Source organism: Nerophis ophidion, linkage group LG06 (genome assembly GCF_033978795.1).
Source record: "Nerophis ophidion isolate RoL-2023_Sa linkage group LG06, RoL_Noph_v1.0, whole genome shotgun sequence".
Taxonomy (NCBI): domain Eukaryota; kingdom Metazoa; phylum Chordata; class Actinopteri; order Syngnathiformes; family Syngnathidae; genus Nerophis; species Nerophis ophidion.
This window is the reverse complement of record NC_084616.1, coordinates 25733403-25749038: the sequence shown is the minus strand read 5'-3', so window position 1 is coordinate 25749038 and position 15636 is coordinate 25733403. Positions and strand designations below refer to the sequence as shown.

At 42.5% G+C, this 15636-nt stretch overlaps 1 protein-coding gene across 1 annotated transcript; it reads right to left on the bottom strand.

Annotated features, from left to right (window-relative positions):
• Window positions 1-240: 240 nt before the first annotated feature.
• On the bottom strand, window positions 241-15365 carry LOC133554428 (N-fatty-acyl-amino acid synthase/hydrolase PM20D1.2-like). The gene is made up of 13 exons (XM_061903186.1): window positions 15007-15365; window positions 14831-14917; window positions 4906-5141; window positions 2383-2469; window positions 2115-2248; window positions 1891-2010; window positions 1742-1817; window positions 1587-1648; window positions 1442-1520; window positions 1296-1367; window positions 1069-1234; window positions 889-988; window positions 241-735 (listed from the first exon to the last, which is right to left on the bottom strand). Exons 1-13 carry the CDS (start codon window positions 15197-15199, stop codon window positions 606-608), a joined length of 1542 nt encoding a protein of 513 aa, XP_061759170.1. The 5' UTR covers window positions 15200-15365; the 3' UTR covers window positions 241-605.
• Window positions 15366-15636: the final 271 nt, after the last annotated feature.

Below are 15636 nucleotides of genomic sequence, written 5' to 3'. Positions count from 1 at the left end.
CCCATCCGACCACCATGTCACTTGGATCAAGTCATGAACTTGGCATCTGCTTTCCTGAAATATTAAGTTAACTTTCAAAGATTTTCTCATTTTGTATAATCTATTCACTATTTACTTCAACAAGAAATGTTCCTCAAATCAAATGATTAATATGAACAAAAATGTTAATCATTTGACAACCCTTGTTTAGATATGTTTCATATTTTCTAAAGTAGGCAGCAATCCAATTTGACAAAGACATCAATAATAGTCATTTAATGAAATACTGATATTAAGTTAAAAAGTGCTAAATTTGTGACCACACAGATATCCATGGTCACAATACAGTATGTATGCACAAATGATTTTTCTAACATCAAATGATTAATATGAACAAAAATGTTAATCATTTGACAACCCTTGTTTAGATATCATGTTCCATAATTTCTAAAGTAGGCAGCAATCCAATTAGACAAAAACATCAATTATAGTCATTTAATGAAATACTGATATTAAGTTAAAAAGTGCTAAATTTGTGACCACACAGATATCCATGGTCATAATACAGTATGTATGCACAAATGATTGTTTTCACATAAAGGATATGGCTCCGTTTGCTACATTCTTTACAGTTCATGGAGAGAACTGTGGGGCTCAGGAAGTTTCTGAATGTCACAGTTTTGGATCAGTCTCGAGTAGAACAGAATAAGCTCCTCATAGTTCTTTCTTGATATCCTTTCATTAATGCCATGAAATCTAGGAGAAATGAAAAAAATAAAAAATGAGCATTTTGATTTCAGGTTTTAGAGATAAAAAACACTAGACACCATCACTCAGGCATATCTGAGCAGTACAGCACCAGTCTCAGTCAACATTTCATTTTTTAGTCAACATTAGACAGGCTCTTACCTCTTTGCATCGCCCGGTTTAAACCACAGAGGGATAAAGCGGTAAATATCAGTAGTTAGATCTTTGAAGTGTCGACTGTCTGTATTCCCAACGCAAATACCTGCATATTCCAGACATTTAAATACAGTTAAATAATGTGAAGCTTAAATATTTGTGTCTTTGTTTGAATCTGGCATCTACCTGGAGCGACTATTACCGACGGAAACATGTCCAACACAGTTTTCTTGATTATTTGGAATCCATATGATGTCTCATTGGATGAACTGATCGGTAAAGGATCAAAGCCTTCAATTAGCTCGATCTTTACACGTTGGTCCCCAACTGTAAACTGGATGAGGTTCAGGACCTAAACAAAGCAACAGAAAGGTGAAATGACTTGCAACTACCAGTAAAATATGGCTCTATACCTCTTGTAATGATTGTCCTGAATGGATTCGTAGATTAACATACGCTTCAGCAAGGGAAGGAATGACGTTTGTCTGGAAAGACAATTAGACAATTTAAAGTTTATGAAAATTACACTGAGTTGTATCTTAATTTCCAATAACTGTACCTTAACTCCGGCATTAAACATTGTGACTGCTGTAGTCGTCCTTACAAAAGCATTAGAGTCTGGTTTTTGTTCAAGAAACCTGAATCACAAAACTGACCCGCTAACTGCAAATGTCATTAAAAAAAACATTACTATATATAATTACCTGCCAACCAGTGGAGAGAACAGCCATAAATTTGATAGTATGAACTTCATTGGGAGCTTAAACTGTGAAAAAAAAGAAAAGAGGGAAAAAAAACACAAATAAGTTATAAATAAAAGAGGTTTTGCCAAAAGAAACTATTTGAAATAAACGTTTACCTTGTGTGCCAAGTGTTCAAAGGTATCACGTTCAGGTCCACGACCAAATAACCTGGGCATGGGGTTCTCCTCAAGTCTAAAGGAATGCAATAAATGTTTAACAAAGAGAACAAAAAAAAAGTCAAAAAAAGCTTAATTCAACGAAAAACCTTTTGACGGCTGCAGCTAAAATCCCGATGCTGCTCTCCCTGGGAGGCATTGATGCGTGACCAGGAGGAGTGGACACACTCAGCTTTACAGTGGCAGAGCCTTTTTCACTTACCCCGATTCTATAGAAAAAATACACACACAAACATTATTTTCACACACCAATAAGTAAGGCTGGGACAAATTTTACCACATATTTGAAAATATAATGATGTTGTGTTCTCACAAAGCAGCAGGCCCGCTGAGACCACTGATGACTCCATCTAGTACAGCTAGACCCTCATCCAGGACAAATGCCAGACGAACATTACGCAGTTTCAACAGTCTTACAATGTTCATGGCCCCTTTTAGACCACTGATCTAAACGAAAAGATAAGAGATTCAATATTCGAATATCCATCCATCCATTTTCTACCGCTTGTCCCTCTTACGGTTGCGTATAATACAACAATACGTTTCATTTACTGTACATAAAATATAAACTGCGACGTTACTTCTTCGTCATGGCCGAGACCGATGTAGAACCCTCTGCGTGGTGCATAACCTTTAATCAGCAGGTATTCCACGGCCTGAAGAATTCCCTGAAAGACATTGGAAAGGTCTGAAAAGTGAAGATACAGTGTTGAAAATAATAAAAAAAATACATATATATATATATATATATATATATATATATATATATATATATACATACATATATATGTACAATGAGGCAGTACAAGGCCAAATTTTGTATTGCAAAAATTATATTGAGCCTAGAAAAAGTATTGTCTTAAGAGATGTTTCGATTATGCTGCCGATTCCGATCAATCATAAGTGAGATTGGCCGATACTGATCACGTGTTTTAACTGTATATTTTTAAATGTATTTAAAATGAGTGCTATTGACCGTTTAACAATATCAAGATATCAACACACAATTTATTTTAATTTTTTTACATACAATTGTTTGAGTAAAACAAATTCAATAGTCCACAATAACTGAACAAAAGCCAAAACTGCTATCATTTTAATCCTTTGGTTGTTACCCTCACAGTCCACCAGTGTCCAAAAAAGTATTTCCCGAGTTTGTAAAGATTGACAAAAACAATTAAAAAGAAGATTTTGAGAAGATAAAAAGATCAACGAAATCACTCTAGCATTGATCATACACTGATATTACCTTTGGTTTCGACACATCCAATTTATGGATCGATCCACTCTTCTCTGACATGTCATTCACTGATTGTGACAATGTCAGCAACTGTTGTTATATCATCTTCTTTAGTCTCTTATTAATTTACTTTGTAATTGTCTGTTAATATCTACTTACCTTGACTGCAAAGAAGTTTAATTTACATTCCTTAAAGTTTACTATTATAGAAATTATTTATTGGTGTTGTTTAAAGCTCATCCATCCATCCATCCATCCATCCATCTTCTTCCGCTTATCTGAGGTCGGGTCGCGGGGGTAGCAGCCTGAGCAGGGAAGCCCAGACTTCCCTCTCCCCAGCCACTTCGTCCAGCTCTTCCCGGGGGATCCCGAGGCGTTCCCAGGCCAGCCGGGAGACATAGTCTTCCCAACGTGTCCTGGGTCTTCCCCGTGGCCTCCTACCGGTTGGACGTGCCCTAAACACCTCCCTAGGGAGGCGTTCGGGTGGCATCCTGACCAGATGCCCGAACCACCTCATCTGGCTCCTTTCGATGTGGAGGAGCAGCGGCTTTACTTTGAGTTCCTCCCGGATGGCAGAGCTTCTCACCCTATCTCTAAGGGAGAGCCCCGCCACCCGGCGTAGGAAACTCATCTCAGCCGCTTGTACCCGTGATCTTATCCTTTCGGTCATGACCCAAAGCTCATGACCATAGGTGAGGATAGGAACGTCGATCGACCGGTAAATTGAGAGCTTTGCCTTCCGGCTCAGCTCCTTCTTCACCACAACGTCCGCATTACTGAAGATGCCGCACCGATCCGCTTGTCGATCTCACGATCCACTCTTCCCCCACTCGTGAACAAGACTCCTAGGTACATGAACTCCTCCACTTGGGGCAGGGTCTCCTCTCCAAGCCGGAGTTTAAAGCTCAGTTAATGGTTAATTAAGCTATTAGAATGCCTTCCCCAGTATATCATGTTTAGCCTCCTCCAGTGATAACAACACCTGATAATGACAGTTAAGATTCTAAGAAATGCAGTTTATTTGCCGTAATGAATGTGATTATTATTACCTTAGTAGAGCGGCTTCACACTGGGTATGGAGATACATAATTAGATGATAGCTTGTCAGCCAGGGCGACTTAAAATAAATAGTGTCAGCCAGAGGGGATTGGCGTTTGTGATTGGTATTAAAAGTCATTAATGGCAATAATTTTCTCGGCTGATTATGATCAGTGGCCGATCGATCGTATGGCGTGAAATTACAGGCTAAACTCCACACAAAAAACTAAATGTTTTTATTCACGCCCAACAATTTTTTTCAATTAAAAAAAAAAAAGTTTGCCAAATAAAACAAAGATCAATAAGAAAGGTGCAGAGTAAAATGGCGGACAGAAGAGAGGGAAAATTTAGAGGTTAACTTACAGGTTGAGAGTTTTCCCCCTCTCTTCTGTCTGCCATAATATTCGCTGCCCATCTTTTTCCTCTTTGTTATTTTTACCGAATGGCACCATGCGCAAATAACAGTAGCTCTGACAGCCTTAAATTAACTCAGCAGCACCGCCTGTCGTTGTAGTGTGAGAATTACAGGTGCTATGAGAGCAAGAGTGTGGATCACGGGATATTACTGCCAAAAGTTTTAACTTGAACAGAATTGGTTTTATACTTACAAATCATTATTTTACTTGCAGAAAAAAGTTTTTTCACTTGCAAATCATTTTTCTGTTGCCGAAAACATTTTTTTTTACTTGCAAATAATTTGTTTAAATTGGAAAAAATTGTTTTGTTTACTTGCCATTCGTTGGGCGTTAGTAAAAACATTGTAGAGTGTTTGTGGAGTTTTTGGCAGTAATTTCACTCCGAATGATCGGCACATAAATTGTCTCACCATTAAAGAGCTTTTGTCATCTATCGTCCCTCTTCCGTAGATGAACCCATCCATCTCCTGGGCAGAAAAAGGTGGCGCCACCCAGCCATCTGACTCTCTGGCGGGCACCACATCGATATGAGCCAACATCAGGTAGGGCATAAGGTTGGGCTGTGATCCTGGGACCCAAAACAGGTGGCTGTAGTTGGCCACCAATTCATGGTGTACCAAGCTTGAAGAGAAAACTGTTGGGAAGGCTGACAAGAGACAAAAAAGACAAAGGGGTATATTACCTGCTTGTCAAATTAATTTTCAGACTGAAAAAAAAACATTATTTAAAGGGTTATAAGCTATTCAGCATACTTACAAACCCAAAACCAGTTAAGTTGGCACATTGTGTAAATCATAAATAAAAACAGAATACAAGGATTTGCAAATCCTTTTCAACTTATATTCAATTGAATACACTGATATTTAATGTTCGAACTGAGAAACTTCATTTTTTTTGGAAATAATAATTTACTTACAGTTTAATGGCTGCAGCACATTGCAAAAATAGTTGGTACAGGGGCCTTTTTACCACTGTACTACATGGCATTTCCTTTTAACAACACTCGGTAAACGTTTGGAGACCAATTTTTGAAGCTTTTCAGGTGGAATTATTTCCCATTCTTGCTTGATGTACAGCTTAATTTGTTCAACAGTCCGGAGTCTCCATTGTGGTACTTTAGGCTTCATATTGCACCACACATTTTCAAAGGGACTAAAGGCAGACAGGCAGGTCTGGACTACTGGCAGACCAGCCTAGTACCCACACTCTTTTACTACGAAGCCACGCCTTTGTAACACGTGCCGAATGTGGCCTGGCATTGTCTTGCTGAAATAAGCAGGGGCGTCCATAAAAAAGATGTTGCTTAGATGGCAACATGTGTTGCTCAAAAAAACTGTATTTACTTTTCAGTATTAATACACCCCCATACCATCACAGATTCTGGCGTTTGAACTTTGCGCCTAAGACAGTCTGGATGGTTATTTTCCTCTTTGGTCTGGAGGACCTGACGTCCACAGTTTCCAAAATAATTTGAAATGTGGACTCATCAGACCACAGAACACTTCACTTTGTATTAGTCCATCTTAGATGATCTCGGGCCCAGCGAAGCCGGCGGCGTTTCTGGGTGTTGTTGATAAGAGGCTTTCGCTTTGCATACTAGAGTTATAACTTGCACTTACAGCTGTAGCCGCAAACTATAGTTACTGACAGTGGTTTTCTGAAGTCTTTCTGAGCCCTTGTGATGATATCCTTTACACACTGATGTCGGTTTTGGATGCAGTATCACCTGAGGTATCGAATTTCAAGGGCATTCAATGTTGGTTTTCGACCTTAACGGTTAAGTGCAGTGATTTCTCTAGATTCTCTGAAACTGTTGATGATATTACAGACCATAGATGGTAAAATCCCTAAATTCCTTGCAATAGCTTGTTGAGAAACGTTGTTTTTAAACTGTTTGACAGTTTGCTCACGCATTTGTTCAGAAAGTGGTGACCCTTGCCCCATCCTTGTTTGTGAATGACTGAGCATTTTATGGCAGCTGCTTCTATACCCAATCATGGCACCCACCTGTTCCAAATTAGCCTCTTCACCTGTGGGATGTTGCAAATAAGTGTTTGATGAGCTTTCCTCAACTTCCTCAGTCTTTTTTGCCACTTGTGCCTACTTTTTTGAAAAATGTTCCAGGCATCAAATTCCAAATGACCTAATATTTGCAAAAAATAACAAAGTTTACCGTTTCGAATGTAAAGTATTTTGTTTGCAGTCTATTCAATTGAATATAGGTTGAAAATGATTTAAAAACGGCGTGGCCGTGTGCAACCCGAGGGTCCTTGGTTCAATCCCCACCTAGTACCATCTTTGTCACGTCCGTTGAGTCCTGAGCAAGACACTTCACCCTTGCTCCTGATGGGTGCTGGTTAGCGCTTTGCATGGCAGCTCCCTCCATCAGTGTGTGAATGTGTGTGTGAATGGGTAAATGTGGAAGTAGTGTCAAAGCGCTTTGAGTACCTTGAAGGTAGAAAAGCGCTATACAAGTACAACCCATTTATCATTTTAAAATCATTGTATTCTGTTTTCATTTATGATTTACACAACGTGCCAACTTCACAGGTCTGGGGTTTTGTAAAATCACATTCCCCTTTAAGTACACAGTCCAATTGGATCCTAGTGTTAATTTAACAACATGGTTTTGTATTATTGTTTTTGTCCTTACTACTACATTCAGGGATGTTAGTTACCTGATGGCAGGCAGGCTCTCGTGGTAGCCTATTCAGGAACATCAGGAAATGTTTTTGGTGTTGTTTTTTTATTAAAATGTATACTATTAGAGGCATGTACAGATAAACAAAATATCATAAAGATACAATTTTATTCAACAAAGATTGACTGAAATTGGATTAAAATTTGTTCAAATATAAATGTTTATGCCCTGACACTAAGCTTAAAGAACAACTGCACTTTTTCTTGACTTTTGCCTATCGGTCACACTCATTATGAGGGAAAAGAAGACGCATGTCTTTTTTCTTTTACGATTTTAAAGATGATAAAAAACGCCTAAAAGATGCGGCTAATGGCAGTCACTGGTGTAGCCTTCAAAACCCTCTACAGCAACTTCAAAAGCCTCCATCAACGTTTTATATACACACTGCAAGTATGTATATAATGTAGTAACAGAAACCTTCATAACAATATGTAATGTGTTCGGTATTTACTGTATTTTCATCATTTTAATCATTGACAGGACTGATTTCTTCCGTGCATTGATTCCTGTTTCCAAAGCAGCGAACGTCTGACTTCTGGGTAAAAAAAGATATATTCCTACTTCTGGAATCAAATATGAGTGTGTTTTCTAATCATGGCAGACTTGGTAAGAGACATTGAAGAAGACTATTTTTGGACAAATTAGGATTCCCAACCTTATACTTTTGAAGCTAAATATACTGCTGCTAGTAGACACCAGCACAAAGGAAGAGCGAGACAATGGAGCAGACGGAAGCCCGGAGAGTGAGGTCAAAGCGATCTTGATGCTATAAATATGGTGTAACAAACGCACCCAAGATCTCCGGGTGCTGCTGCCACTACGCAAATTAAGGAGTCACGGGTGGGACCTGGTATTCAGCTGTTAACGACTAACAGTAAATAAACACAAGACAGTTATACTATTAGCGCATCCAACTCAAAGTCCTACTGGTAAGAGTCTGTGTTGTCCCAGTTCTCCACAGGCCAATGATAAGTGCACAAAAACGGTCAAAAATTAGGATCCTTCCATGCAGTGGCTTTGTAGCAAAAACGCTGTGGCTGAAAGGTGCTCCAGGTGGTGTGTGATGTCTACTGGTATCATCCTGGATGATGCCAGTCGCCCTCTGCATTCAGTTATCAGTAGCTAGAGGAACCTGTTCAGTGCTAGACTGATTCATCCCAAGTGCAGGACTAATAGACTCAAAAACTCCTTTGTCCCACACGCCATTAGACTCTGCAACTTCTCTCTGGGGAGGGCGGCGGGGAGTACTAGGATGACAGGGGATGCAAAAACAATAACAGTGCAATACGTTTTCATAACATGGTCACTACTGCCTAGTTTCTCTTGTTATATTCTCATTTTACTGTTATATTTTCATTCTCATTGTTGCTTTTTATATTTATTCTTATTGTAATATATTTCTATTTTGTTTCCATTCTAACCCCATTATTTATTTTTTACTGTTTAATTGATCTCAACTCTGTACACTGCTGCTGGAATTTTTAATTTTCCTGAAAGAACTCTCCTGAAGGAATCAATAAAGTACTATCTATCTATTTATCTATCTATTTCCGCTTCCGCCCACCTGATAGCACCAGATGCCTTTTATACCCCCACATTCTATTAAGTTGTATTTTTAACATTAACATGATTATTTAACACTCCTGTAACAGTTCATGATATTAAGTAAATGGATGACATAATACGTATATACAGTATATACACTTCTTTTCCCAGCTGAGCAGAAGTTAATTGTGACTGGCTATGTCCATCCATCCATCCATCCATCATCTTCCGCTTATCCGAGGTCGGGTCGCGGGGGCAACAGCCTAAGCAGGGAAACCCAGACTTCCCTCTCCCCAGCCACTTCGTCTAGCTCTTCCCCGGGGATCCCGAGGCGTTCCCAGGCCAGCCGGGAGACATAGTCTTCCCAACGTGTCCTGGGTCTTCCCCGTGGCCTCCTACCGGTTGGACGTGCCCTAAACACCTCCCTAGGGAGGCGTTCGGGTGGCATCCTGACCAGATGCCCGAACCACCTCATCTGGCTCCTCTGGATGTGAAGGAGCAGCGGCTTTACTTTGAGTCCCTCCCGGATGGCAGAGCTTCTCCTCCTCTCTGAGCTGCAACCTTATCGTGGTAGAGGAGTTTGCGTGTCCCAATGATCCTAGGAGCTATGTTGTCCATGGGCATAAAGCCCCCTGGTAGGGTCTCCCAAGGCAAACAGGTTCTAGGTGAGGGATCAGACAAAGAGCAGCTCGAAGACCTTTATGAAGAAGAAAAATCATGGACCCAGATTTCCCTCGCCCGGACGCGGGTCACCGGGGCCCCCCTCTGGAGCCAGGCCCGGAGGTGGGGCACGATGGCGAGCGCCTGGTGGCCGGGCCTGTTCCCATGGGGCCCGGCCGGGCACAGCGCGAATAGGCAACGTGGGTCACCCCTCCAATGGGCTCACCACCCATAGCAGGGGCCATAGAGTGCAATGTGAGCTGGGCGACAGCCGAAGGCAGGGCACTTGGCTTAGGTCCGATCCTCGGCTGCAGAAGCTAGCTCTTGGGACGTGGAACGTCACGTCACTGGGGGGGAAAGAGCCTGAGCTAGTGCGCGAAGTCGAGAAATTCCGGCTGGATATAGTCGGACTCACTTCGACGCACAGCAAGGGCTCTGGAACCACTTCTCTCGAGAGGGATTGGACCCTCTTCCACTCTGGCGTTGCCGGCAGTGAGAGGCGACGGGGTGGGGTGGCAATTCTTGTTTCTCCCCGGCTCAAAGCCTGTACGTTGGAGTTCAACCCGGTGGACGAAAGGGTAGCCTCCCTCCGCCTTCGGGTGGGGGGACGGGTCCTGACTGTTGTTTGTGCTTATGCACCAAACAGCAGTTCAGAGTACCCACCCTTTTTGGGAACACTCGAGGGAGTACTGGAAAGTGCTCCCCCGGGTGATTCCCTTGTCCTACTGGGGGACTTCAACGCTCACGTTGGCAACGACAGTGAAACCTGGAGAGGCGTGATTGGGAAGAATGGCCGCCCGGATGTGAACCCGAGTGGTGTTTTGTTATTGGACTTTTGTGCTCGTCACAGTTTGTCCATAACAAACACCATGTTCAAACATAAGGGTGTCCATATGTGCACTTGGCACCAGGACACCCTAGGCCGCAGTTCCATGATCGACTTTGTAGTTGTGTCATCGGATTTGCAGCCTCATGTTTTGGACACTCGGGTGAAGAGAGGGGCGGAGCTTTCTACCGATCACCACCTGGTGGTGAGTTGGCTGCGATGGTGGGGGAGGATGCCGGACAGACCTGGGAGGCCCAAACGCATTGTGAGGGTCTGCTGGGAACGTCTGGCAGAGTCTCCTGTCAGACAAAGTTTCAATTCCCACCTCCGGAAGAACTTTGAACATGTCACGAGGGAGGTGCTGGACATTGAGTCCGAGTGGACCATGTTCCGCACCTCTATTGTCGAGGCGGCAGATCGGAGCTGTGGCCGCAAGGTAGTTGGTGCCTGTCGGGGCGGCAATCCTAAAACCCCTTGGTGGACACCAGCGGTGAGGGATGCCGTCAAGCTGAAGAAGGAGTCCTATCGGGTCCTTTTGGCTCATAGGACTCCGGAGGCAGTGGACAGGTACCGACAGGCCAAGCGGTGTGCAGTTTCAGCGGTCGCGGAGGCAAAAACTCGGACATGGGAGGAGTTCGGGGAAGCCATGGAAAACGACTTCCGGACGGCTTCGAAGCGATTCTGGACCACCATACGCCGCCTCAGGAGGGGGAAGCAGTGCACTATCAACACCGTGTATGGTGCGGATGGTGTTCTGCTGACCTCAACTGCGGATGTTGAGGATAGGTGGAAGGAATACTTCGAAGACCTCCTCAATCCCACCAACACGTCTTCCTATGAGGAAGCAGTGCCTGGGGAATCTGTGGTGGACTCTCCTATTTCTGGGGCTGAGGTCGCTGAGGTAGTTAAAAAGCTCCTCGGTGGCAAGGCCCCAGGGGTGGACGAGATCCGCCCGGAGTTCCTTAAGGCTCTGGATGCTGTGGGGCTGTCTTGGTTGACAAGACTTTGCAGCATCGCGTGGACATCGGGGGCGGTACCTCTGGATTGGCAGACCGGGGTGGTGGTTCCTCTCTTTAAGAGGGGGGACCGGAGGGTGTGTTCCAACTATCGTGGGATCACACTCCTCAGCCTTCCCGGTAAGGTTTATTCAGGTGTACTGGAGAGGAGGCTACGTTGGATAGTCGAACCTCGGATTCAGGAGGAACAGTGTGGTTTTCGTCCTGGTCGTGGAACTGTGGACCAGCTCTATACTCTCGGCAGGGTTCTTGAGGGTGCATGGGAGTTTGCCCAACCAGTCTACATGTGCTTTGTGGACTTGGAGAAGGCATTCGACCGTGTCCCTCGGGAAGTCCTGTGGGGAGTGCTCAGAGAGTATGGGGTATCGGACTGTCTTATTGTGGCGGTCCGTTCCCTGTACAATCAGTGCCAGAGCTTGGTCCACGTTGCCGGCAGTAAGTCGAACACATTTCCAGTGAGGGTTGGACTCCGCCAAGGCTGTCCTTTGTCACCGATTCTGTTCATAACTTTTATGGACAGAATTTCTAGGCGCAGTCAAGGCGTTGAGGGGTTCCGGTTTGGTAACCGCAGGATTAGGTCTCTGCTTTTTGCAGATGATGTGGTCCTGATGGCTTCATCTGACCGGGATCTTCAGCTCTCGCTGGATCGGTTCGCAGCCGAGTGTGAAGCGACCGGAATGAAAATCAGCACCTCCAAGTCCGAGTCCATGGTTCTCGCCCGGAAAAGGGTGAAATGTCATCTCCGGGTTGGAGAGGAGACCCTGCCCCAAGTGGAGGAGTTCAAATACCTAGGAGTCTTGTTCACGAGTGAGGGAAGAGTGGATCGTGAGATCGACAGGCGGATCGGTGCGGCGTCTTCAGTAATGCGGATGTTGTACCGATCCGTTGTGCTGAAGAAAGAGCTGAGCCGGAAGGCAAAGCTCTCAATTTACCGGTCGATCTACGTTCCCATCCTCACCTATGGTCATGAGCTTTGGGTTATGACCGAAAGGATAAGATCACGGGTACAAGCGGCCAAAATGAGTTTCCTCCACCGTGTGGCGGGGCTCTCCCTTAGAGATAGGGTGACTGGCTATGTTTGTTTCATAAATAAATATATATATATATATATATCTTTCTTGTGTCTCCTTCTCACAGACAGTAAGCGCACCTTCTTACATATGTCACATACTGTCACGTCATACGTCACATACGTATACGCCCCTTGCCCAGCAGGGAGGTAGCAGCATGGGTAACGTTAGCTGTGATGCTTGCGAAGCCGTGCGAGTGGTAATACGAGAGAAAGAGGGTGCGACTCTGGTAACAAAGGAAGAAAGAATTCATTCCCATCGTCGGGCGGTGGTTTGGCTTCAAGCGGGAAGATGTCGAATAGACAACTTTAATTTGTCAAGTGTGGGGCACAAGCGTTGCTACCACAAGTAGCATTACTGCTAATATTTAGCATCATTTGAAAAGTCACCTGCTAATAACTGTTTAATAAATACAGTTTTGGTCAATTGATTTAGTTGTGATTTCCTTCTCTGCATGAAAGTTTAAAATGAGTATATGTTAATGCAGTATGAACAAGAATGTTTTAATGTAGACACATAGAATCATCATACTGCTGTGATTACATGTATCAAGTGTTAATTCAAGGCTAAGGCAAAATATCGAGATATATATCGTGTATCGCGATATGGCCTAAAAATATCGAGATATTAAAAAAGGCCATATTGCCCATATATATATATATATATATATATATATATATATATATATATATATATGTGTGTGTGTGTGTGTGTGTGTGTGTGTGTGTGGGAAAAATCACAAGACTACTTCATCTCTACAGAACTGTTGCATGAGGGGTTCCCTCAATCGTCAGGAAAAAAATAAATAAATCTCCTGACGATTGAGGAAACCCCTCATGAAACAGTTCTGTAGAGATGAAGTAGTCTTGTGATTTTTCCCACACATACATATTGCACTCTACCACGGTATCGAGCACTATTCTCTGGATAATCCAATTAAGACAGATATATATATATATATAGATATATATATATGTATAGGGCTTCAAGGTGGCAGAGGGGTTAGTGCGTCTGCCTCACAATACGAAGGTCCTGAGTAGGCTCGGGATCTTTCTGTGTGGAGTTTGCATGTCCTCCCCGTGAATGCGTGGGTTCCCTCCAGGTACTCCGGCTTCCTCCCACTTCCAAAGACATGCACCTGGGGATAGATTGATTGGCAACACTAAATTGGCCCTAGTGTGTGAACGTGAGTGTGAATGTTGTCTGTCTATCTGTGTTGGCCCTGCGATGAGGTAGCGACATGTCCAGGGTGTACCGGGCGAATGCGCATGCTCGTCACTCCTGTTGCATGCTGGGTAGGGTAGTTCTTTTTCCCCCTGGCTCATAACATCACAATATAGTACCATGTATATGCATTCAGTTTATCAAAGCACCAAGCAAACAATCAGAAAATTCCGATGATATCAATTCCTAGATATGGTCATAATTATTCTAAGTGCACTACGCAGAATAAACACAACATTATTAATATTGCTACTACGGATAATTTGATCAAAAATTCCCTAAAACAGCCCACTAACTATAATATAGGTTTTTTAAACATAAGATCCCTGATAAAAAAAAATAATTTCTGCTGTTACCTCAGAAATTGCCTGTTCAGATGTTATGATTGTGGCTCAGAGATTTGTATGTAGATTATATTTAATTTCCATAACAAACAGGATAACTTAAATACCCTGGCAGTCGCAATAAGCTTAAATGTTTGTATTTACATTTTTTGAGTAGATTTTCATAAAATATGCTATTTAACTGCTACTGTTTAACAAGGACTGATTTAAATTGTGTTTGCACAACAAATGTTTTGGCGCTTTTGTTCATGTGGGAGAATATTCCAATAAAGGTGCACTACACACTACTTTTGAATTCATTATTGGGCTTTGCGTATAAAATGCAGTTAATCGTGATTAATTGGACAAATAGTGCGATTAACTTAGATTAAAATGTTTAATCGTTGCCCAGCCATAATATAAATATATTAGGTTGATTGGCAACACAAAATTGCCCCTAGTGTGTGAATCTGAGTGTGAGTGTTTTTTGTCTATCTATGTTGGCCCTGCGATGAGGTGGCGACTTGTCCAGGGTGTACCCCGCCTTCCGCCCGATTGTAGCTGAGATAGGCGCCAGCGCCCCCCGCAACCCCTAAAGGGAATAAGCGGTAGAAAATGGAAATATATATATATATATATATATATATATATATATATTGCTTATTGAGGTTAAAACCCCCTGGTGATGATTTGTACTGTTTTTGTACAAATTTTTAATATTATTTGTTGATTGTTTGTAAATGTTGCAGTTAATAAAAAAAGTTTTTTAAAATTATAAAATAAATAAATAGATATAAATAAAAATAAAATAAAATAAAAAACGATGGTAAATTAACTTACGTGTACAAAGAGTTGTGTGAGTGAAAAGAAACCACTATTTTGGACAAACAGCTGAAGTTAGTCCTGTGCATAAAGAATGTGTTTGTTGCCGCTAAAAAGTGTTGTGATTATAGTCAACGGCGCTTTGTACCTCTTCGGAGAAACAAGTTGAAGCGAAGCAATGCCGTTGTGTTGATTTCCGTAGGGGAGAAAGACACCGTCGGGATGCGGATGGCCTCTGAAAGAAGGACAATAAAAATCCATAATAATTCAACACATTTGTGCATACACATCTTTTGAGTTGAATAAGCAAAAATCGGCGCGTACCTTTGAAATGAGATAGAAGTTCCTCTCGCCTATGGGGGTCTATATCCAGGGAGATGTTACTCGTCTGTTCCCACTTTGCAAGTTGAAGTCCTACATTGACGTCCAGAGATAGAGTCCTCATCGATGCTAGTGTTAGTACAATCAAAACGACGGCGAAGCCACTTCCTATTAGAATCTTCAAAAACTTGATCATCTTGAATTTCAGTCAATGGTTGGTCAGGGGACAACTATAATAAAAAAAAATGTCCTCAGTTAGGAATGTTTCTCCGATCGGGTTTTTCTATGCTGTTGGTGTCAAAACGTGAACATTTGACTGGTGGCAGTGCTGAGCCGACACGCATGCGCAGAAACAACAGTGACGTAACATGGACTTTGCTGTCAGCAGGGAAGCGAAATCAGTGCGGTAAAGTTTGAAAGAGATTGGCACGTTCGACGTTGTTGGGTCAAAAACGAAACGTCTTTAAAACACAAACAATGCACAAATATATTGTGTGGCTGTTTATATAACAAAGCTTATTTTGGAGGAAAAAAATATTGATGATGTTTCAGAAATATCTGCAGTTAAATTTGCAATAGCTTTATGAATATACGTCATCCAACCAGCCTTTCATTTTCTAGCACTTGTCCCTC